Source organism: Diabrotica virgifera, chromosome 4 (genome assembly GCF_917563875.1).
Source record: "Diabrotica virgifera virgifera chromosome 4, PGI_DIABVI_V3a".
NCBI lineage: Eukaryota > Metazoa > Arthropoda > Insecta > Coleoptera > Chrysomelidae > Diabrotica > Diabrotica virgifera.
This window is the reverse complement of record NC_065446.1, coordinates 119256333-119279444: the sequence shown is the minus strand read 5'-3', so window position 1 is coordinate 119279444 and position 23112 is coordinate 119256333. Positions and strand designations below refer to the sequence as shown.

The 23112-nt window shown below is 32.0% G+C and overlaps 2 protein-coding genes across 2 annotated transcripts in view; both read right to left on the bottom strand.

Annotated features, from left to right (window-relative positions):
- LOC126883886 (uncharacterized) overlaps positions 1–10944 on the bottom strand; it is a 58767-nt gene extending 47823 nt beyond the window's left edge. Inside the window, exon 1 of the mRNA XM_050649587.1 lies at positions 10859–10944. Within this exon, the coding sequence (XP_050505544.1) occupies positions 10859–10872 (14 nt within the window). The 5' untranslated portion in view covers positions 10873–10944. The remainder of the gene's footprint in view (positions 1–10858) is intronic.
- The window catches only part of LOC126883646 (uncharacterized), a 207260-nt gene that overhangs the window by 123472 nt on the left and 60676 nt on the right, over positions 1–23112 (bottom strand). The gene's annotated exons all lie outside the window — the stretch shown is intronic.

Sequence of the window (23112 nt, the reverse complement as noted above, 5' to 3'; positions counted from 1 at the left end):
TTCAAATATGCAAACGGATTTTCAAAATTTGAATATACAGGGTGTTGTTTTAAGGTCACAACTACTTTGTAATGTTTTGTTAATCCGGACCTGGATTTTTCTTATGGTTAGTATGTCGGTCGTTTGGGTTTTAAATGGGTCATATGTGTACCAAATATCAAAAAAATATACAGTGTGGTTCTAAGGTTATGGCTTAGGAAAGAAATGGGCAAAATGGATAAAACACCCTGTAACTGGGTTATAAAAGTCGGTAGGGCAAAAACTGTAGTATATCTAGAACCGGCTCGGTGACCTCTATTCACCATTAAAGTATTTCCGTTTCCCAATGAAACACCCTGTAGAGATCTCATGCTTTCATATAAAATTTACTCCCTCTTGCATGTGTCTCGAAATTTTTAAATAGGGCTTTTCATTCACAGTCATTTGTTTCGAGGTTCTCTCATATTTTGTATAATTCGTGTATATTTATATTATACATGGATTATACGACATTTGACAGAAGCTCGAAACAAATGACAATCGATGAAAGGCCCCTATACCGGAAACATTCTCTAGATTACTGAATATCTTTATGAGCGTTTGTTTCTTTATTCTTGTAAATATTTTCCTTAACCTCTATATAATGAAAATTGCATCTGTCTGTCTTACATAAATTCAATATGATTTTCGAATAATTCGGTTTCTTTACGGAACTGCCGAGAAATTACTCTCTTCCATAATTTCATAGTGTGATTAATTAGTTTTATGGACAAGTAATTGTTGTATATCTAACTCCTTTATTTTTATAAATAGGTATTAATATAATGTCATGTACGCCAGTCAAAGGGAGCAAGAATAGGATATTACCTCCGAATTCTATCCTACTGCATGGATTTTAATGAAATTTTGGGCCTAGCCTCTACTTATCTCCTAATTCAAAGTATACCCTATACTGTGTACTGTGCTTTTATCTTGGGGGTGAATCCCACCCCTTCTTAGGGGTGGAACAATCGTTGGTTAAAATTACCACGGAATTCGCTAGAGAACCTAATTCTAAGCAAAAACTGTTCTATAATTTTTTTTGAAAACTCAATATTTTTGAGATATTCGTGGTTGAAAATTGGCCATTTTCATTGAAACAAAATACCTTTCCGAACGGTTTTTTGCGAATACTTTAAAAACTATGCATCTAACTACAAAAAATATATTAAACATTTTTGTAGTTTAAAAAAAAAGAGACACTTGCTTTCATAAATCTTCTAGTTATAACACAAAAAGAGATATGGTAGGTGAAAATAGTTTGTTTTTTGGTACATTCTTAAGTTGGTGTATTTAACTTGAAATAACAGAGAAACAGTCAACTCTAGGTGTATAATGCTACTAATACCTTTTGTAGTTATTGGAAAGACCTTTAAAATGAGCTATATTAGAGGTCCATTACATTAAAACTAAGCGAGATATGCTGCAAACAAAAATGATAACTAATGTATTTTAAGAAAAAATTAGAAGTAATTTTAACTCCCATCCACCAAAATGTAAATGCATCGTTTTCCTTCTACAATACCTTTTATTATAGTGTTTTTTCTGTGTTCAAAAAGTTGGACGGGTTTAAAATGAATGATTTTTGAAAAAAAAAATGATCAAATTAAGAGTGCATTTTTAAATTTTCTTAAAAATCTTCCTTTTTCTCCATGTAACTGGAAAATTATAAGAGATACAGTAATGAAAAATGAAAAGTAAATTTATGTTTGAAGAAGCCCTACATTTTTGTGTAATATCTTTTTTTGGTATCTCTTATCTTTTTCGAGTTACATGGAGGAAAAATAAGATTTTTAAGAAAATTTAAAAATGCGCTCTATAACTTAATCTTATTTTTTTTTAAACCGTTCATTTTAATCCAGTCCAACTTTTTGAATATATAAATAACACTATAACAAAAAGTATTGTAGAAGCAAAACGATGTATTTAAGTTCTGATGGATGAGGGGATTAAATAATATACTTCTCATTTCTTCTTAAAATACATTAGTCATCAATTTTTTGTAGAATCTCGCTTAGTTTGAATGTGATCGACATTTAGTATTGCTCATTTAAAAGGTCTTTTCAAGCCCTACAAAAGTTATTAGTATCATTATACAATTAAAATCGACAGTTTTTCTGTTATTTCAAGTTGAATAAACCGATTGGAGCATGCAGTAGAAAAAACAAACTCTTCTTTACCTACCATACCCCTCTTTGCATTTTAACTAGAAGATTTATGAAGGAACAAATCTCTTTGTTTTTTTATAACCTACAGAAATATTTGATATAGTTTTTTTGTTAGATGCATCGTTTTTAAGGTATTCGCAAAAATCCGTCCGAAAAGGTGTCATTTTTCAATGAAAATTGCCAATTTTCAACCACGAATAACTCAAAAAGTATTGAGTTTTCAAAAAATATTTATAGAACAGTTTTTGCTTAAAATTAGGTTCTCTAGCCTCCTTCGTGTCTATTTGAACCAAAACATTTTTCACCCCGAGAAGGGATGGGAAACACCCCCAAGATAAAAGCGCACATCGGCATAGGGTAGACTTTGTTTCTTGAGCTATTGCCTACTTACTGTGAGAATATCAGGTAAATCGATGTAGTAGGATGGAATTCGGAGCCAAATACCCTCATTGACTGCCCTATTGAGCCACTTCCTCGTTTATTATTATTTAAATAAACTGATTCAACACATTAACTCAACTAATTCTTTGTAAAATTCTTCTTCATATTTCTCCAAATTATATTAGTACCTGAATAGCATCATCTCTTAATATCTACCGTTTGATTTTTTTGTGAATCTTCTATCTAATCTTCTATGTGACAACAGAAGAATTAAAATAAGTAATAAAAAAATTAAAACGTGTATGAAAAATAGAGTGGAAATAACAAAATAAAATGAAAGGATAATACTAAGAAATAATAAGAAAAAATAAAAATTTAAAAATGTAGCAAATTTAAGTACATACTTTAAAGCTAATAAAGGATATATAACAGAATAGTATAACTGTTATAGTCAAAGCCCGAATTTCAGGCACTCCTAGGCTTGACTAGGCAATCCTCAGGTCTGACTGACGGTCTTAGTCAAAGCCCGAAATAAATTACAGTTTCGGCCTTTGACTAGTCAAACCTAGGAGAGACCACGTTGGTTAGGCAAAGGTCGAAATTTAATTTTATGAAATCGGGGTTTGACTAGTCAAACCCCGATCCCCTATTAAAATGTCTTAATTTGTTAGATTAGGTTTAATAGAACGTCATTTTTTAATTGTAATGTTTATTATTTTTATATTGTCGTAGTTAAAATAAAAAAATTAGTGTTTATTCTCTCATATTAAGGCAGTATGGCATTTAGAGTTGCACAATACGTTAGACCTTTTACACTTACATGGTTTTGAAGAGCACTTATTATTGCAGTGGTAATTTATAAATCATTGTCCTCCAAATTTAGAATCTTTTGTACTAATTTCTCTTAGAGACAGCTTAACGTCTGGAACATCTTCGAAATTATGAAAATTCTCTTTGCATTCTCTTATTTGATTTCTTGAAAAAAGTGTGTTTATTGTTCCGTATTTCGTACCAACTCTATATAAACCGTCAATATTGATTTATTTTTTATGGTACCCAAAATATTTCTAGCATCTCCTTGGCATGCGTTCGAGCATTCTTTGTGTACAGACAGAAAAGATTAAAATAAATAAAGGAAATGCGATTGAAGGTCTTCATGCCCAGGCTAATGCTATGAAACAATTAAGTGAAAAAAAAGTCCTCCAATTTCAATCAGAAAAACTGTTACAATACGTATCCCCAGCTTTGGTAGAGCTAAAGAGGGTGCTCGAAATATTTTGAGTAGCATACAAGATAAAACAATTGACGGTTTATATAGAGTTGGTATGAAATATGGAACAATAAACACACTTTTTCAAGAAATCAAATAAAAGAATGCAAGGAGAAATTTCCTAATTTTGAAGATGTTCCAGACGTTAAGCTGTCTCTGTCTCTAAGAGAAATTAATACAAAAGATTCTACATTTGGAGGACAAGAATTTATAAAATGCTACTACAATTCGAAATGCTCTTCCAAAGTGTAAAAAAAGGTCTAACGCATTGTACAACTCGAAATTCCATAATGACTCAACATGTGAGAATAAACACTATTTTTTTTTCATTTTAATTACGACAATATAAAAATAATAAACATTAAAATTAAAAAATGACGTTTTATTAAACCTAATCTAACAAATTACGACATTTTAATAGCTGATTGGGGTTTGACTAGTCAAACCCCGATTTCATAAAATTAAATTTCGACCTTTGCCTGACCAACGTAGTCTCTCCTAGGTTTGACTTGTCAAAGGCCGAAACTGTAATTTATTTCGAGCTTTGACTAAGACCGTCAGTCAGACCTGAGGATTGCCTAGTCAAACCTAGGAGTGCCTGAAATTCGGGCTTTGACTATAACATAACCGTAAAACATCCTCAGAAGGTATAACATAATGTTGAACATGCGTAAAACATATGAAAGAAGCAATCGATCATCAGTACTATACGTATATGAAACATGGATAATGAACCAGAAGAAAGACAGAAAGATCAAGGTTTGGGACCAAAAATATTTCGGATGTAATAAATGTCGGGAAACAAGAATAGAGTAAACGAACTAAAAGGGAGATAGATATATGGATTATTTAAAGTAAAACAGAAAATTGGGACACAGAGGGTGAGATGGTTGGAACACCTGTAACAAATGCCAAAAAAAGAAATGCCTTAAAAATATTTTATACGGGAGGAAAATGGGAGAAAAGTAGAACGCGACCAAGATAATAATGGATCGAAACAATATATAGAGATAGAGGAATATGGAAGAAAATAAAAATACCAAACAAGACACACCTTAGACATTATAGTAGATTTGTTTAACACAGTGTACAAAACAGGACAAATACCGAAACAATGGTTACTCTGCATCTTTTGTGCTGTCCCTAATCACTGCAGTGAATAGAGAATAATATTATTAGTAAGTCATGTTCTCAAATTATTCTTAAAAATAATACATGGTCGTATAAATTAAAAACTGGAAGAAGGAATAGATGATAGTCAATTTGGGTTCAAAAACGGACTAGGACTAGGAACCAGAGAGATGTTATTTGATATTAACGTGATATCTCAAAGATGCATGGATATTAATGTGGATGTGCATTGTGCATGTCCATTTCGTTGATTTTGAAAAAGCATTTAACAAAGTAGGACACGCAAAATTAGTCCAAATTTTCTTCTTCTTGATGTGCCTATCCGTGACGAATGTTGGCGATCATCATGGCAATCTTCACTTTATCTGCAGCAACGCAGAAAAGCTGCACAGATGTTGTATTGAACCAGGTTCTGAGGTTCTTTAACCAGGATGTTCTTTTTCTTCCTGGACCTCGCTTTCCAAATATTTTTCCTTGCAAGATGGCTTGTAGGAGGGCATATCTGGATTCATTTCGCATAACGTGTCCAAAGTATTCCAACTTTCGAGATTTGATGGTGGTTAGTACTTCTCGGTTCTTCCCCATTCTTCTAAGAACCTCCTCATTTGTGACCCGATCAGTCCATGGGATTTTAAGAATTCTCCGATATAGCCACATCTCAAATGCTTCCAATTTTCGGCACATATCCTCGTTCAAGGTCCATGATTCAACACCATAAAAAAGGACAGATAAGACGTAACATCTCAGCATTCTTACTTTTATACCAAGAGAAAAGTTGTGGCTCTTGAAAAACGCCCTCATACGGTTGAAGATTGATCTAGCTTTTCCGATGCGCGCTCTAATTTCTTGGTTATTAGTCCATTCTTCATCTATTATTTTACAGACAAAAACATATACCAAAGGGACTTCAGAATAATAACAAACCTTTACTGGAATCAAAGAGCACATGTTGTAATAGGTAACGAACTCAGTCCAGAAATTCAACTCAGGAGAGGAGTTAGGCAGGGATATATTATGTCTCCATTACTATTCAATGTATACAGTGAATCCATTTTTGAACAAGCATTACTATCCGAAAGTGAAGGAATAATATCAATGGAAGAACTATTAACAGCACTGAGATGTGAGATGCCACCGTGATTATGGTAAGTTCTGCTGAAAAACTCCAACTACGACTAAATAGAACAAACAGTTTCCATTAAAAATATTGACTAAAAACAAATATAAAAGAGACTAAATATATAACAATAAATAAGAAAACAAATACATAAACAAACATACATTTGGGAAATGTACAGATAGATGAATTGATGATAATTATTATTGATAAACACAAATACCTGGGAACCAGGATTTCAGAAAATAATCATGGAACAATAGATATAATGCTCAAGATAGAAAAGTGTTTGTAAAAATGAAAACAATAATTATCTACAATAGAGATCTTAGATTGCAACTGAAAATAAGTGCTCTGAGATGCTACCTTTTGTTGATGCTCTTTTGGATACTGCAATCTGGAATTGAAAGCTGGATATTGAAGCAAGAACACATAAATAGCCTAAGATCCGAATATAGGTCGATCTGTACCCATCTGCTTGTCGGATGAAACATTTTTTTTTTATTAAATTTCATACATAGATAAATAATTCCAGCATGGGTTGCCTATCAAAATCGTGTCATAGCTATACTTAAGGGGGGCGTAGGGGTTGAAATCAATATTTCAAGCACATTTTTTTGAATGTGTGGTAGAATTATTTTATTTTTGAATTAAATAATCATATTCAGTACAATTCACAGATTATTAAAGAAAAAGTTCTAGGAAAAACATTGAAAAATATACCAACGGTGGCAAATTTTTAAAGACACCTCAAAAAACAATGAATTTTGCGGTGGACATCAGAACTCATCGTTGGATCATGGTAAACAAAAAATTCAAAAAGAATTTATTAGCTTATTTATGAGCTTTTTGAGGTAACGCTGTCGAGTTTTTTTAGTTTTATCGACTTTTGACTTCTTGATATCACTCAGAAGTCAAAACAATGAACTTCTTTTGCAAAAAGGGTGAAAATCGACATATTTATTATAGTTAAACAAAAAATAAGCATTAAACAAAAAATATCTCAAGGAATGTCTAAAGAAAACATATACAAAATTCCAGGTGGGTGGGTCAAGTAGTTTTTGAGTTACAATGTCTACGTCTTTTGGAAGAAGCAGTATTGAGGAAAAAGCGTTTAAAGTATTGTGAACTTTTATTTTCAATTTTTTTTGTCTGTCAAATCGTAAAATGATGCACACCGGAATATCTTTTTGAATCGCGGAGTAATTTACAAAAGAAAATGAGAACAGCTGTTGACCGTTGTTCAACAAGCGACTCGAAGTTAGGGATATTCAATACTATCTTCCTACCTCCCTACCTTCGACTTACTTCAGCAGTCACTTGCTTCAGCTTGCTGCAGCAAGTTCACGCCAGCGCGCTTGAGCGTGGTAAGAAACGGTCAACAGTTGTTCTCATTTTCTTCTGTAAATTATTCCGCGATTCAAAAACATATTTCGGCGTGCATCACTTTACGAATTGACAGACGAAAAAGAAATTCCAAATAAAAGCTGACAATACTTAAAACGCATTTTTTCCAAAACTGCTTTTTTCAAAGGCTGTAGAAATTATAACTCAAAATCTACTTGACCAACCCACTTGGAATTTTGTATATGTTTTCTTTAGACATTCCTTGAGGTAACGCTGTTGAGATATTTTTTGTTTTATGTTTATTTTTTGTTTAAAAATTATAAATATGTTTATTTTCACCCTTTTTGCAAAAAAAAAATCGTTGTTTTGACTTCTGAGTGATATCAAAAAGTTAAAATTCGATAAAACAAAAAAACTCGACAACGTTACCTCTTGAAACTCATAAGCTAATAAAATCTTTTTGAATTTTTTGTTTACCATGATCCAATGATAAGTTCTGATGTCCAGCGCAAAATTCATTATATTTTGAGGTGTCTTCAAAAATTTGCCACCGTTGGCTTATTTTTCAATATTTTTCCTTGAATTTTTTCTTTAATAATCTATGAATTGTACTGAATATGCCTATTTAATTTAAAAATAAATTAATTTTATCATAGTTTCAAAAAAAATGTGCTTGAAATATTGATTTCAACCCCTACGGTCCCTCCTTAAAGTAACAATATCTGGAACACGTAATGAGGGGACAGCGATATGAAACGTTATAGAAAGAAGGGGAGTGTCATGGTAGAAAAATTGAAGGGACTGGTTTAATGCAGTTCCATAGCAGAGCAGCGGTAGATAGAGACGGCACTTAAAAAAGATGTTGACAATCTGGACAAGACCAAAATATCTGAAAAAATATCCGGTTTGTCACAATAATGTTTACGTCGGGTACGTACAAATTCACTAATACTCATGGGTTTTAAATTTCACTTTTAAATTATAACTGCTACCACTAAACACAATATTTTTTCTGTTAATTCTTATTTAAGTTATTTATCGATATTATATTTTAAATACTAAATATAGGACCATGTATTGTCCTTTTCATGAGCATTTTTCAGTGCGTAACAAATGATAGGAAAAAGGGTAAGTCCGTGATAATATACATTTATGACATTTATTCTAACATGACATTTTAGTTAAATCTGACAGTTGTCACATTTTATTTTCAATTTGGAATAAAAACAAATCAAATGTGTTTCTTGCATTTATAAAATGGTATTTTCTTTGATTTGTATAGTCTTATAAATTATACAGATTATATTTTTAATAATATTATCTAATTAAAAAAAATATTTTTTATTATGGCGCCATCTATCGACAACTAGAATAACTAGAATAAATGTTATAAATGTCACCGACGAAATGTAATCACCGACGTGCCTTTTTTTCTGTCACATACAATTTAATGCGTTAGAAAGAAATCGAAAAACTGTGACGCACTGAAAGATGATCATGAGAAAAATAATATAGTTAAATGACCATGAGTAGTGACCATGGTATAGTTAAAGCGAAAATAAAAATTAACAGGGAAGAAGAGAGAAAAAAGATCTTTAAAAACTTGATGTAGCTAGACAAACAGAGCAACGAGGGAACGCCACCACACAATATTGAAAACCTTACAAAGGTAAATGACTAGGAGGAATACCACAGATGGTCGGGTACGTAAAATTTCACTAATATTCATGGGTTTTAAATTTCACTTTTAAATTATAACTGCTACCACTAAACACAATAATTTTTCTGTTAATTCTTATTTATTTAAGTTATTTATCGATATTATATTTTAAATACTAAATATAGGACCATGTATAGTTAAATGACCATGAGTAGTGACCATGGTATAGTTGAAGCGAAAATAAAAATTAACGGGGAAGAAGAGAGAAAAAGGATCTTTAAAAACTTGATGTAGCTAGACAATAAGAGCAACGAGGGAACGCCACCACACAATATTGAAGACCTTACAAAGGTAAATGACTAGGAGGAATACCACAGATGGTCGGGTACGTAAAATTTCACTAATATTCATGGGTTTTAAATTTCACTTTTAAATTATAACTGCTACCACTAAACACAATAAGTTTTCTGTCAATTTTTATTTAAGTTATTTATCGATATTATATTTTAAATACTAAATATAGGACCATGTATAGTTAAATGACCATGAGTAGTGACCATGGTATAGTTAAAGCGAAAGTAAAAATTAACGGGAAGAAGAGAGAAAAAGGATCTTTAAAAAATTGTTGTAGCTAGACAAAAAGAGCAACGAGGGAACGCCACCACACGATATTGAAGACCTTACAAAGGTAAATGACTAGGAGGAATACCACAGATGGTCGGGTACGTAAAATTTCACTAATATTCATGGGTTTTAAATTTCACTTTTAAATTATAACTGCTACCACTAAACACAATAAGTTTTCTGTTAATTTTTATTTAAGTTATTTATCGATATTATATTTTAAATACTAAATATAGGACCATGTATAGTTAAATGACCATGAGTAGTGACCATGGTATAGTTAAAGCGAAAGTGAAAATTAACGGGAAGAAGAGAGAAAAAGGATCTTTAAAAACTTGTTGTAGCTAGACAAAAAGAGCAACGAGGGAACGCCACCACACAATATTGAAGACCTTACAAAGGTAAATGACTAGGAGGAATACCACAGATGGTCGGGTACGTAAAATTTCACTAATATTCATGGGTTTTAAATTTCACTTTTAAATTATAACTGCTACCACTAAACACAATAAGTTTTCTGTTAATTTTTATTTAAGTTATTTATCGATATTATATTTTAAATACTAAATATAGGACCATGTATAGTTAAATGACCATGAGTAGTGACCATGGTATAGTTAAAGCGAAAGTAAAAATTAACGGGAAGAAGAGAGAAAAAGGATCTTTAAAAACTTGTAGCTAGACAAAAAGAGCAACGAGGGAACGCCACCACACGATATTGAAGATCTTACAAAGGTAAACGACTAGGAGAAAGACCACAGATAAGATGGGCAGATGATATAAAAAGAATAGCCGGAAGAAATTGGCAGTATTTGTCTCAGGATAATTATAGATGGAAGGAGTTGGGAGAGGCTTATGTCCAAAAATGGACGATAGAAGGCTAAGAAGAAATAAGTTAATAGTTGCCAATTTGTACTAAGATCAAAATATCTGAAAAAATATCCGGTTTGCCACAATATCGTTTACATCGGGTACGTACAGATTCACTAATATTAATTTGTTTGAAATTTCACTTTTAAATTATTATAACTATTACTACTACTACACACAATAATTTTTCCGTTAATAATTCTTAAAGTTTCTTAACGGTAGTATAATTTAAATACTAAAAATAATATAATTAAAAACTTTTACAAACTCACTTAAGCGGCTTCATGGTGAATGACGAGTAGAAAAATAAAAAATACGGCAAAGGATATTGTCGTCTACAAAAAGAATTATCGGGGTTGATAAGTTAGATGTTGGTTTATAAGAGGTTTTCTTAAGGCAGAATTTCATCAAATTTAATCAATACGGAACTTCCCGTTGCATGTTCAAAATGTTCAGTTGCGGCCCTAAGACAAATAGGGCATAATAAATTTAAAATTTTTATGGGTTATTTATTAATTAATTATACCTTCCTATTTATGTTATTATTTAAATTTTTTTTGTACAACCGCGTTAAAAATGTAATTTTTAGCACTCCATAGGAGCGTTAAAAACGCTATTTTAAGGCACTAGTGCTTTAAAATTTTTAAAGCACTGCAGTTAAAAGTGAATTATCAAATTATGAAACGTCAAATTATTTATATTTTATTAATATTAATAGTACAGCTTGCGCAAATTTAAAAAGGTTGTTTTAAATTTTTTTTTTGCATTTTTAACACGTTTGTAGAAAAAACAAGTTTATGTAACGGTATAATATTTTCGCTAAGAATTTTTAGACATTCCCTTCGAGTGTAGACAACCAGTTCTACCTTTTATGGGCCATAGGTTTCATGGTTTCAGCAATTAACAAAAATATTGTATTTCATAAATTTATAACGTTTTTAAAAAAATATTGTATGATATACGTGTTAAAAAGTACATTTTTAAGGTCCTCATGTGAATTGCAGAATTCGTTTCGCTCATTCTGCAAACTTTCACATGCGTGCCTAGCGTTTTACCACACGGGCGATTTTTTACGGCCGCCGCGCGCCGTAAGAGCCGTAAAAATCAGCGCGAAAATGGGTTCCACGGTGAGAATAGTAGATGGCCAGACTGTTGCTGCGCGATATTTTACAGCTCAGTCTGGCCATCTACTATTCTTACCGTGGGACCCATTTCGCGCTGATTTTTAGGGCTCTTACGGCGGCCGTAAAAAATCGCCCGTGTGGCCAAACGCTTAAAATTGTACTTTGAACACTTATATCATAATTAACTATTATGAAACAATTAATTATTCAAATAAAAAAATATTCATATTGCATTATAATTAGGGCAAATATGACGAGTGATACAAGTTCGTGGCATCCATCCCATGCAAACACGAGTACCGTAATTATTTGAGAGAAAATTTCCATTTTTGTTTGTAATATTTTAAGTGCGTTCGCGGGTACAGTTGACAAATTGTCGCCGACAATTTCTAACCTCACTTAATATAAATAATACCGTTAATAGATAAATATACAAGGTATATTTACTTTTAATTAATATTAATAACCAATTATTAAATTATCCTTGGTAAATATACCTTATGTATTTATGTATTAACGATATTATGTAAATCATTTTAAAGTGCGCATGCGTTTTGCTGCTAATTTGTCGCCGACTAGTCGTCGACAGGCACCCGCGAACGCACTTATTATACCATACAATATTTTTCCTTTATTCATCGTAGCTATTCGAACTTTGGAGATGGCTACCCTGAAAAGTTCGTTTGATGTAGGTACATCCGTACCTACCATTCTCTCAGGTTGCGCAGCCACGATATTTTGCGTCTCCCTATGCTTTATTTTTTCCTTGAATCTTTACCTGCATAATGAGTTGGAGCAATAATTGTATCTCTCTTCACGTGTAATATGTCCGAGATATTCCTATCTTTCTCAGAACCTCTTTGTTTGTGATGTGTTCGGTCCATGATATTTTCAGAATTCTTCTATACACCCACAACTAGAATGATTCCAGTTTTTTCATTGATGCAGCATTCAAGGTTCAAGCTTCCATTCCGTGAAGCAAAGTCGAGAAAACGTAGCACCTAGCCAACCTTACTCTTAGCTCTAACTTTAAATCTCTTGTGCAGAGCACTTTTCTCATTTTGTTTAAATTCGCTTTAGCCATGTCTAATTTTAATCTCCTGGAAGTAATCATTTGTGGAGTTGATTATTGTTCCAAGATATGCATATACTCGTTCGACATTGGTTCCGTTTATGAGGAGATTCTCGTTATTTCTTTGAGTATTAGATATTCTCCTACATTTTGTCTTCTTAATGTTCATTGTTAGACCGTATTCTTGGCTATACATCGCTATTCTGTTTACCAGTCTCTGAAGATCTTCTGTTCACCAGTGTCATCCGCATATCTAATGTTGGTATTGGGAATTATGTGCACCTTTATTCCAGTTGTTTCATCCTCAAGAGATTTTTAGGATTTCTTTCTCCAAGTAGGTATTAAAAGGAACTGGCGGCAATACGCAGCCCTGTCTCACCCCAAGTCTACTTTTAATTTTCTCCTGACAGCTGCTCATTAAACGTACTTTTGCTCGCTGCTTATAGTATAATTAGATATGATCCTGAAGTCATTGTAGTCTATTATCCTTAATTTCAGGACATTCATTAATTGTTCATGTCGTACTTGATCGAATGCTTTATTATAGTCAATACAGACAACAGACATATATATCTTGAATGACGTCTAGGCACCTTTGTATTAGGATTTTAAGCGCTGGTTTCCTCGAAAGCGACACCGACAAACTGCGACCGTAGCACTGCGACGAATTACGTCAGATTACGGTGAAAAATTCAAGGTTCTTCACTGCGGCAATGGAATGTGCAAACTCAGCAAGCGGTGGCTTCACCGCTATTATTTTGCATGGTACAGTTTTTATGACGTCATTCATCGCAGTGTTACGGTCGCAGTTTGTCTGCACCGCTTTCGAGAAAACCAGCGCATAAGTGAGAAAAGAGTTTCACGCGTTCCTAGGCATTTGCAAAACCCAAATTGTATCAGTAATAATCAAAATAATGATGTGTATCTCCAGGTTATGATGTATTCGATTATGGATGAATTTCAGTGGCAACGTAGCACATGTGACATCAAGCTAATGGTGCGGTAATCGGCGCATTCTCTTGCGTTTTTCTTTTTAGGGAGACAAACAAAGATCGGCGTTAACCATTTTTTGGGTATTCCTATTGACCTATTTCTTCTGAAGTTTTCCAGGTCTCCTCGTTCATCATCGAACAGTTCGTCTATGTATTCTGCCCAGCGTTGTAGTTTCTCATCGGTCTGTGGTAATCCCGTGTCTATCCAGAAGTGCACCAGTGAGATTTTGTTTTCTTAGCCCTGCCATTCGATCTGTTTGCATTTCTCTTCAAAGTGTTTTTCTTTTGCCTACTTTATTATCCTTCTTATCTCGTGGTTAATCTCTCTGTATTTATTTTTATCTTTGTTCTTATGTTGTCTCCGTTGTTCCATCGAGCATTAAGTCGTTCATGCATTCCTCTTTTCATTTTTCGGAAGTCTTCAGTATTTGTTTGCACGGTTCTAATAGGCCATGTTTTAATCGATCCCAGTGCTCGTCAATATCATTTAGACCAGGGCGCATCTTGTACAAGTATTAGTACATTTTCACCTTGAGAGGTGACTCAAATTTGTTTGCAGAAATTGCTTGAAAATAACTCAAATAATAATAAATTGAATAGTCTCAAATGCAGAATTCACCATTAAAATGGTAAATAGTTATACAAATCTGAGGCTCAGCGTGTTGAAAGTTCCTTCTGGTACATCCTTAATCTGCGACTTTTACAATTTATAAGACCGCAGACGACGAATATAGAAAACAAAAAGGACTCCTTGCAATCACATTTCGTTTTCATTCGTCTAGAAAAAGGACAGAAGAGAAACTTTCTAGTACTCAAATTTGAGTAAAGATAGAAACGTAAATATATGGTTTTGCTTGTTTTCGATTCAGAGGGTTGCATAATCGCTGGATAGCTGTTTCCACCGTTTCTAAACTAGAGTGCATGCTAGCGCTGTTGAGGAAGCCTGAAATGGTGGAAAGAGCAGTGGTGTCATGGTGCGGGAACGCGCGGGAACGCCGTTCCGGCACTGGTTAAGAAAAAAAAATAAATAGAGAATTTAGGTTTTGTAAAAAAAAATTAGCAGTGCGTTCCGGCACTGTTAATTTTGCCATGACACCACTGGGAAAGAGCTATCCAGCGATTATGCAACCCTCTGAATCGAAAACAAGAAAAACCATCTATTTACGTCAAATAATAATATTTGAGTTATCCTCCCTCTCAAAAATGTCCGGAACATTGTTTAAATAATCAAAATGTCAAAAAATGAAGGAAAAATTCGATTTTTTTCTTCGTTTTCTGATTATAACTTTAGAAGTATTCATTTCCAAGAAAAGTTGTACTGACATAAAAGTTGCGTAATTAAATTTTCTACAATACAGAATTAGTGAAAAATTTAAAAAATAGTCACCCTTGTTGCAAAATAGCAATAATTGCGAAAAAAAAACCATACAAAAACAAGTATTCGCATTTTACGTTTTTCAACCATTTATGCTACACTTAGGACCTTCATATTTCACCCAGAACAACTTTATGATAAAGTGAAACAATACTGTAAATTTCATTAAGATCGGTTCAATAGATTTTGCAAAATAAATTTTGCAATGCAGCTTTCGCATAAAAAATTCATTTTTTCAAAATGTTACAGGACTGAAAATAAAGCAGATAGCAAGTTGAATTTATTTTGCGTATAGAAGTGTACTGTACCTTTCATTTGCAAATTGAAAAATTAAAATCGATTCACTACCATGGCGCGGCGTCAGGATTTTTTTAAATTAACATTAATTATTTGTACTACGCGCAAGAGAGCTGATAGTTTGCTCTGATTGAGCATTCCAATGACCTTTGATAATGATTGATACATTTTAATTTTTATTACATTTCGATATAAATAAATAAATTTGTTTATTGCAAAATAAAAACACATACTCTCTATCCTTTGAAATAACACTTTTTTAGAAAAAACTTTTTTTGTTTATATATTTTAACCTAGAAAATAAAAGTTTATTATGTTTAAACATATGCAATTGTTTAAACAATATTTCACTAACAATAATAAAATTAGTTTGATTTTTGTGGAATTAAAATATTAAAATACAACAAAATATAGAGTAAGAAAATAATATATTAGATAAAGGTTGGAAGAAATTTTGGTGGAAATTAACTTATGTGAATCGAACACCGCTGTCCTGCGTGTAGCAACAAAAATTAATGTTTATTTAAAAAGTTTTCTGACGCCGTGGTAATTAATAGATTTTAATTTTTCAAATTGCAAATGAAAGGTACAGTATACTTCTATAAGCAAAAAAAATCAACTTGCTATCTGCTTTATTTTCAGTCCTGCAACATCTTAAATTAATGATTTTTTTTGCGAAAGCTGGATTGCAAAATTTATTTTGCAAAATCTATTACACCGATCTTAATGAAATCTACAGTGTTGTTTTACTACATCATATAGTTTTTCTGGGTAAAATATGAACGAAACTTTTATGTCAAAACAACAAAAAACCAATAAAAAAATCGAATTTTTCCTTCATATTTTGACATTTTGATCATTTAAACAATGTTCCGGACCATTTTGAGTGGCAGGATAACTCAAATATTAGTATTTGAGTTATTTTCAAGAAATTTCTGCAAAAAAATTAGAGTCACCTCTCAACGTCCATCTCAAAACAGATGCGCCCTGGACTAATTGGTGCCTATGTTCATGTTCAGTTTTCGACAGTTCATAATATGCAGTTCGTGTTGGAGGCATTCTTTTACGTTTTGTTGTTTAAGCTTGCTTGTATCTATTGTAGGAGTTCTTTGATATCTTTTGATGTTTTTAAGTGTGAGTGTAATCCTGGAGATAAGTGGGTAGTAGTCTGAGGCCACGTCTGCTGCGGATACGCTTTCACGGCTTTAACAGCATTACGGTATATTTCATTCATAAAAATGTAGTCTGTTGGTCCTGTCGCCAGGAGGGGTACAACTGCCTCCTTAATTCAGATGGACTTATCCAAGTTTTTTTTATGTATTTTAACCCGTAGAACACGATTTTTTTGGGTAACAGTCGATCCGGATGTCGATAAGATTGTTATAAACAAAGAACTTGAGGAATCACATAACAGCGATTCTTCGCAAAACAAAACTTTTTTTGTATTTTTTGGACGATTCTCAGCAAAAATTATCTTACAAGATTTTTCGTAGGATGCACAGTTTTCGAGATAAACGCGGTTGAACTTTCAAAAAATCGAAAAAGTGAAATTTTTGAGCCCTAATATCTTTTGATTAAAAAATAAAATAGCAATTCTGCTTACTGCATTTGAAAATTCAAGTCAAATTCTATCGGTTTTGATTATTTGCATTGCTAAAAATTAAGTTTTTATTTGTTAAAAAAAGCCATAAACACATAGTGTTTCCCGTGCCCAATGCATGCGTTTTAATGTACGTAATATACGTAGAAATTGTATGTATGCGCGCCTACTCGTTCGATTTCAAATGAGAAATGCATTGAAAACATTATTCAATCACTGTGTGTTTATAGCTTTGTTTAACAATAAAAAAATTAATTTTTAGCAATGAAAGTAATCAAAACCGATAGAATTTGACTTGAACTTTCAAATGTGGTAAGCAGAGTTGTTATTTTGTTTTTCAATAAAAAGTTATTCGGTTATTCGGGTTCAAAAATTGCAATTTTTCGATTTTTTGAAAGTTCAACCGCGTTTATGTCGAAAACTATGCATCCTACGAAAAAACTTGTAAAAACATTTTTTGCTTAGAATGACCCAAAAAAATACAAAAAAAATGTTTTGTTTTGCAAAAAATCGCTGTTATGTGATTCCTCAAGTTCTTTGTTTATAACAAACTTATCGACATCCGGATCGACTGTTACCCAAAAAATTTGTGTTCTACGGGTCAAAATACATAAAAAAAACTTGGGTAAGTCCATCTGAATTAAGGAGGCCGTTGTACCACTGGCAACAGGACTACTATCTGGTTCCTAACTATTATTTTCCCCAATGTATCTGCTGGCGATCGCCATGTATACAGTCGTCTGGAAGCTTGAAAAAAATTTTCCACAATATTCTTATAAGGTATTGCAATATTTTTTCTACATTATCATAATAAATGCATACGAGTACAGACAAAAATGAGCTTATTTTAAGGACAGAGTTTTTTGAGGATGTAAAATCTACCAGTTGAGTCTCCGAAAGGGATAAGTTGGTGTGTGCTGGATTCAGAGTAGAAGGATAGTGCCTAGGTGCATTTCACTTCGTGAAAATCATGTTCTAGGATTTGTCTATGATGCCTTGCTTACCAACTAAAATCCACCCACAGCCTCACACGTGCGTCTAGTCATATTTATACTAACCCAACAAGCATGCGCGGCTTCTTTCGTTTTTTCCCTTTAGCGCTTATATCTTATGTCGTTCCCTTTCTAGGATCTCTCTTTTTATTGTTCTAATTATTGCTTCCAGAATTTCTTTGTATTCATTTTCTCCTATTCCCGCCCCTTCCATTATATTATATCTGTGTTCACTCATTCCTGAACCTTATGCAATCGAACACACAGTGTTCCTCCGCATCGTTAACCCCTAAGTCAATTCAGTTGTCGTCTTCTTGCTTCCCTTTCTTTATCAGGAAGGCTGTGAAGGAACCATGTCTAGTGAGAACCAGTGAAGAAGTAGTTCGTCTCTCCATTGCCATGTCGTATTCAGTCTCTCGATATGAATCTTCTTGTCCATTGAGGTTCACTTTCCCACTCTTCTTGTCATTTTTCGCTGGAAGATAAAGATAACACATAACACAAGTCCCGTCTTTTTTCTTTCTTTTCACTGTACATAAATCGTCAGGATTCTGAAAGTTGCTAACAAAACGAACAAGTTTTGTATCTTTCCATTTCAAATGCAACAGCCCTTCTTTACTCTCGGTATCGCCTCTATTCGTGAATTTCTGTCGTTTTAAGTCTTTAGGCTCCATTTTTCGTCTTTTTCTTATAGTTCCGCATGAATATACAGGATGTTAGTAAATAAGTATGAAAAACTTTTAGGGCTATTTCTACATGAAAAAATAATGTCGGTTTGCTCTAAAAAAATATGTCCGCCAATGCTTCGTTTCCGAGATACGGGGAGTTGAAATTTTTATTTTAAACTGCCAATTTGTTGCCAATTACTCTAAGACCAGTTGAGCTATGAAAATGAAATTTGGTGACTTTTAGGAGGTAGTTATTGCGAATTTTTTTGACATAAAATTAAGAATTAAAAAAAAATTGTGCGCCACTGAGATATTTCAAATTATTTTTTTTTAAATTCCACGTTGAATTTTTGATAAAAAACCTTTCTTGCCTTTTTTTATAAATATGGTGCACCGTTTTTATGCAGAAAAATAAAACATCTTGACGCGTATTTTTCATTTCTTAATACATTCTCAAGAACTATCCAATATAATAATACTAAACTAGAACAATAGAAAATATTACTAATAAGATTTTAACTAGGTGCAAAACTGCAAGAAATGTTCAAAGTGATCTCCTTTACAGGCAACAGAAGAATTTTATATTCATTATTGGCGCGCGTACGGGTAATAGTCTGAATTTTTTTAAGAAAAAAAATAGTACGCCACTGAGATATGTCAAACTAAGAATCATTTTTAAATTCCTCGTTCAATTTACGACAAAAAATCTTTCTTGCCTTTTTTCTTACGAGGCGCCGTTTTTATCCAAAAAAAATAAACATCTTAACGCTTACAAAGTATTTGAGGTAGTTTCCATAAGCATAGAAACTTACCTAAATTTAAATACTTTGTAAACGTTAAGATATTTTATTTTTTTGCATAAAAACGACGCCGCATATGAAAAAAAGTAAAGAAAGACTTTTGTCGTAAATTGAACAGGCAACTCAAAAATGAGTTTTAGTTTGACATATCTCATTGGCGTACTATTTTTTTCTTAAAAAAAATCAGACCATTACCTGTCCGCGCACCAATGATGAATATAAAATTCATCTGTAACCTATAAAGGAGGTCATTTTATTGTAAAAAATGTACGTATTGTTTTATGTATGTAAAATCTTATTAGGAATATTTTCTCTTATTGTTACAGTTTAGTACTATTATATTGGATATTTCTTGATAATGTATTAAAAAATGAAAAATACGTGTCAAGATGTTTTATTTTTCTTCCTAAAAACGGTGCACCATATAAAAAAGGCAAGAAAGGTTTTGTATCGTAAATTAGACGTGGAATTTAAAAATAGTTTTTAATTCGAAATATCTCAGTGGCGTATTATTTTTTTCTTGTGTAGGTCAATGATGAATACAAAATTCTTAATTGTTTGTCAAAAAATGCACAATCATTAACCCTCAAAACACACCAAATTCCGTTTTCATAGTTTAACTGGTCTTAGAGCAATAAATAAATTGGCAGCTTGAAATAAAATTTCAACACCCCGTATCTCGGAAACGAAGTATTTGCGGACATATGTTTACGAAGCAAAGCGGCATTATTTTTTCATGTCACCGAGAGAACAATTTCTTTTCTCCTAAAACACCGATTTCTTTGAGCAATATTTCTTAAAAGTTAACATACCCTATTAACTTAAACATACCGGTTCACATATAAAGAAACGAGTTTTTTAAACACACCTCAATAATTTCTTACAGATAATTTCTTCAATACTAAGAAATGCATTAATGGTTACATTTAATTTTCTTATCCTAAAGTTTTTATTTCTTAAATTGAAAACTACAAATATTTTGCAGTATAAGAAATATAGTGTTAAGTTAATCCATATTTATATTTGTGAACAAGAAATTTTCTTGCAATCAAATAAATATTTTAAACCACAAGAAATAATTCTTCAGAAATACCCTCTGTAGTAACTGTGGTTATAAAATAAAAACTTTGTCATTAATGTCGAAATATTACCTTCAAAGAGATTTTCTTCCACAAAAGAATTGCGCAGATTAACTATTTATGATTTAGTCGTCAGTGTTTGTCAAGATGGCGTGATATGTTCATGTTAATATAGATGGATGTTGGATTTATTGGTGTACTTTAAAAATTAACGGATGTTTTGAAGGTACGTACATATATAGGTATTAAATAAAAGTAAATTGAGTAATTTAAGATGTAATAATAATATTGTTGCGTATCCGAATGGTTAAAATAGAAACATAATAGTATCTTTATATGCTTTTTAGGTATAATGATGGACGACTCTGAAATAAAGGAGCTTATTATTCTAACTGGGAAATATGCCACAATTTAAAGCTGGGACAGAATGATATAATATATAGCTTCAGAACAATATTAGGAAAGGAGTTATTAACCAACTGCGGGGCCTTCCAGAAATGGTAGAACTTCATACATGTAAGTACCTTTTTAAAAATGTGTATACTTATGCATCAACCATAATAGGTTTCTTGAATGTATCGTCTTCTATAAAAATATACAATACAACGCTATATCAAACATGGCGGGTGCAACGCTGAGGATTTTTTCTGTTAATTTATTTGAGATAAAGAAATCAGTTAGTCTAAAAGAAATATATGTTTATGGTTAAGAAATGTTATTGCCGAAAACCGTGAATTAGTTAATATGTATTAAATGACTTAGATGTAAACTAATAATACTTTCCCGTAATAAAATGTCTTAATGATTAGGTATGCTGTCTCTTTTAGATTATAAAAATTAAGAAAATTACATATTATTATGTCTGCTTCAATGTTTTACATTGGTTGTATTTTCCCTCTTGTTTTAGCTAAACAATGTTTATTGTGTGACTTAATATTATACAGATAAATAATTAATATTTCATTAACAAAAAAAAAATAAACAAAGATATATAGGATAAATATTGCCATGTTTGAACTAAATATGATTGATTGTTATTAGTATTAATAGTTCTTATGTGGGGCCGTGTATTTGTTTTTTTTTTGTATTTCCTAAATTTGTCAAAATAAATATCTATATCTTTATAAAAAATTTTTATTAAAGTAAGTTTACTCTTTCTACATAATGATTTTGTTTTAGTGGATTGCTGATATACAAAGTGCTATTAACAAAAGAAGGAAAATTTGAGGAAGTTGGATTTGCCTCTCCATCCCTTTATTGTTGTGTAGAAGTCAGTGGTTTAAGAGTGGAGAAAATATTTGTATGTAATAATAACGTTTTATATCTTGTTTTATTAATAAATAATGATTTTACCTTAACACAATGATTTATTTCGCCGTATGTAATATCACTTTATTTTCAAGAAATATTAACTTAACTCTAAATATACGTTTATCTCTGCGAAATATATTTCTTAACTTTAAATAAATTAATTATTAATAGTAAAATAATAATATTCCTTACTAAGAAATATTATTGCTCAGAAAGAATAGTTTTCTAATGTGTAGAAAATATATTTTTATGACTAATAAAATTAATTAACATCAAGTGTAATTTCTTTCTGATAAATGGATTTGAAATTTGCCAGAAAGTGATAGTTAAATCATGTTTAAGATATATTTCTTTGGCTGTAGTAGAATTTATTTGAAATATTTTAGAAAATTATATCTTACATACAAAGATATATTTCTTAGGCAATATGCCAAGTCGATCTTTCTTAAATATTAATAAAGTTTCTTTATGTCAAGAATTTTTTTCTCTCGGTAGAAACCGTTTCCACAGGAACTATTTTCATTTACGTATCCTAATTTTATACCCGCCTTTGATCGGTTTTTGTGGCATGTATTGACGAAATTCTATTCGTCTTTTGAATTTTACCATTGATTCGTCAAATGTCTTGATTTTGGGATGGCAAATAATACTTATGAAATGTTTCAGACAACATGTGTATCAACAATCGTATTTTATACAGTTTATCGAATCTTGCATCTTGCTTATACATTTTTAGGTTGAATGGCATTACCATTTATGTGCAAATTTCCCAGTAACCAACTGAATCAGTCACGAAAAATGGAAGAGGAGATGAACTGATCTCTCATTTCAAATTTTGCAGACCAATAGTCTTTGTAAGAACATTTACGTGTTAGCCCCATCATAAGATTAACCCAAAGAAAGATTCTTCATAATATGACATATTCAACATATTATGTTGTTGGAATATAACGATCCCCTTATTGCTGTTTAGCGTAACGATTGGTTTCAAAAATTATTTTCTCACACAAATTCGTCGGGTGCACACAAGAACATTTCTAGCGATGTACCAATATCATCGGAAACATCCGGACCACTGTGTTGTGTAAAATTTTGAATTTTAGACGGATCATATAATGAGGTTTACATCCAAGATACTTGACGTGCAGGCGGCGGCGCCTAGTCTTCCAGATCTGAGTCATCGCTCTCCAACTGAACATCACCTACAACATCAAGG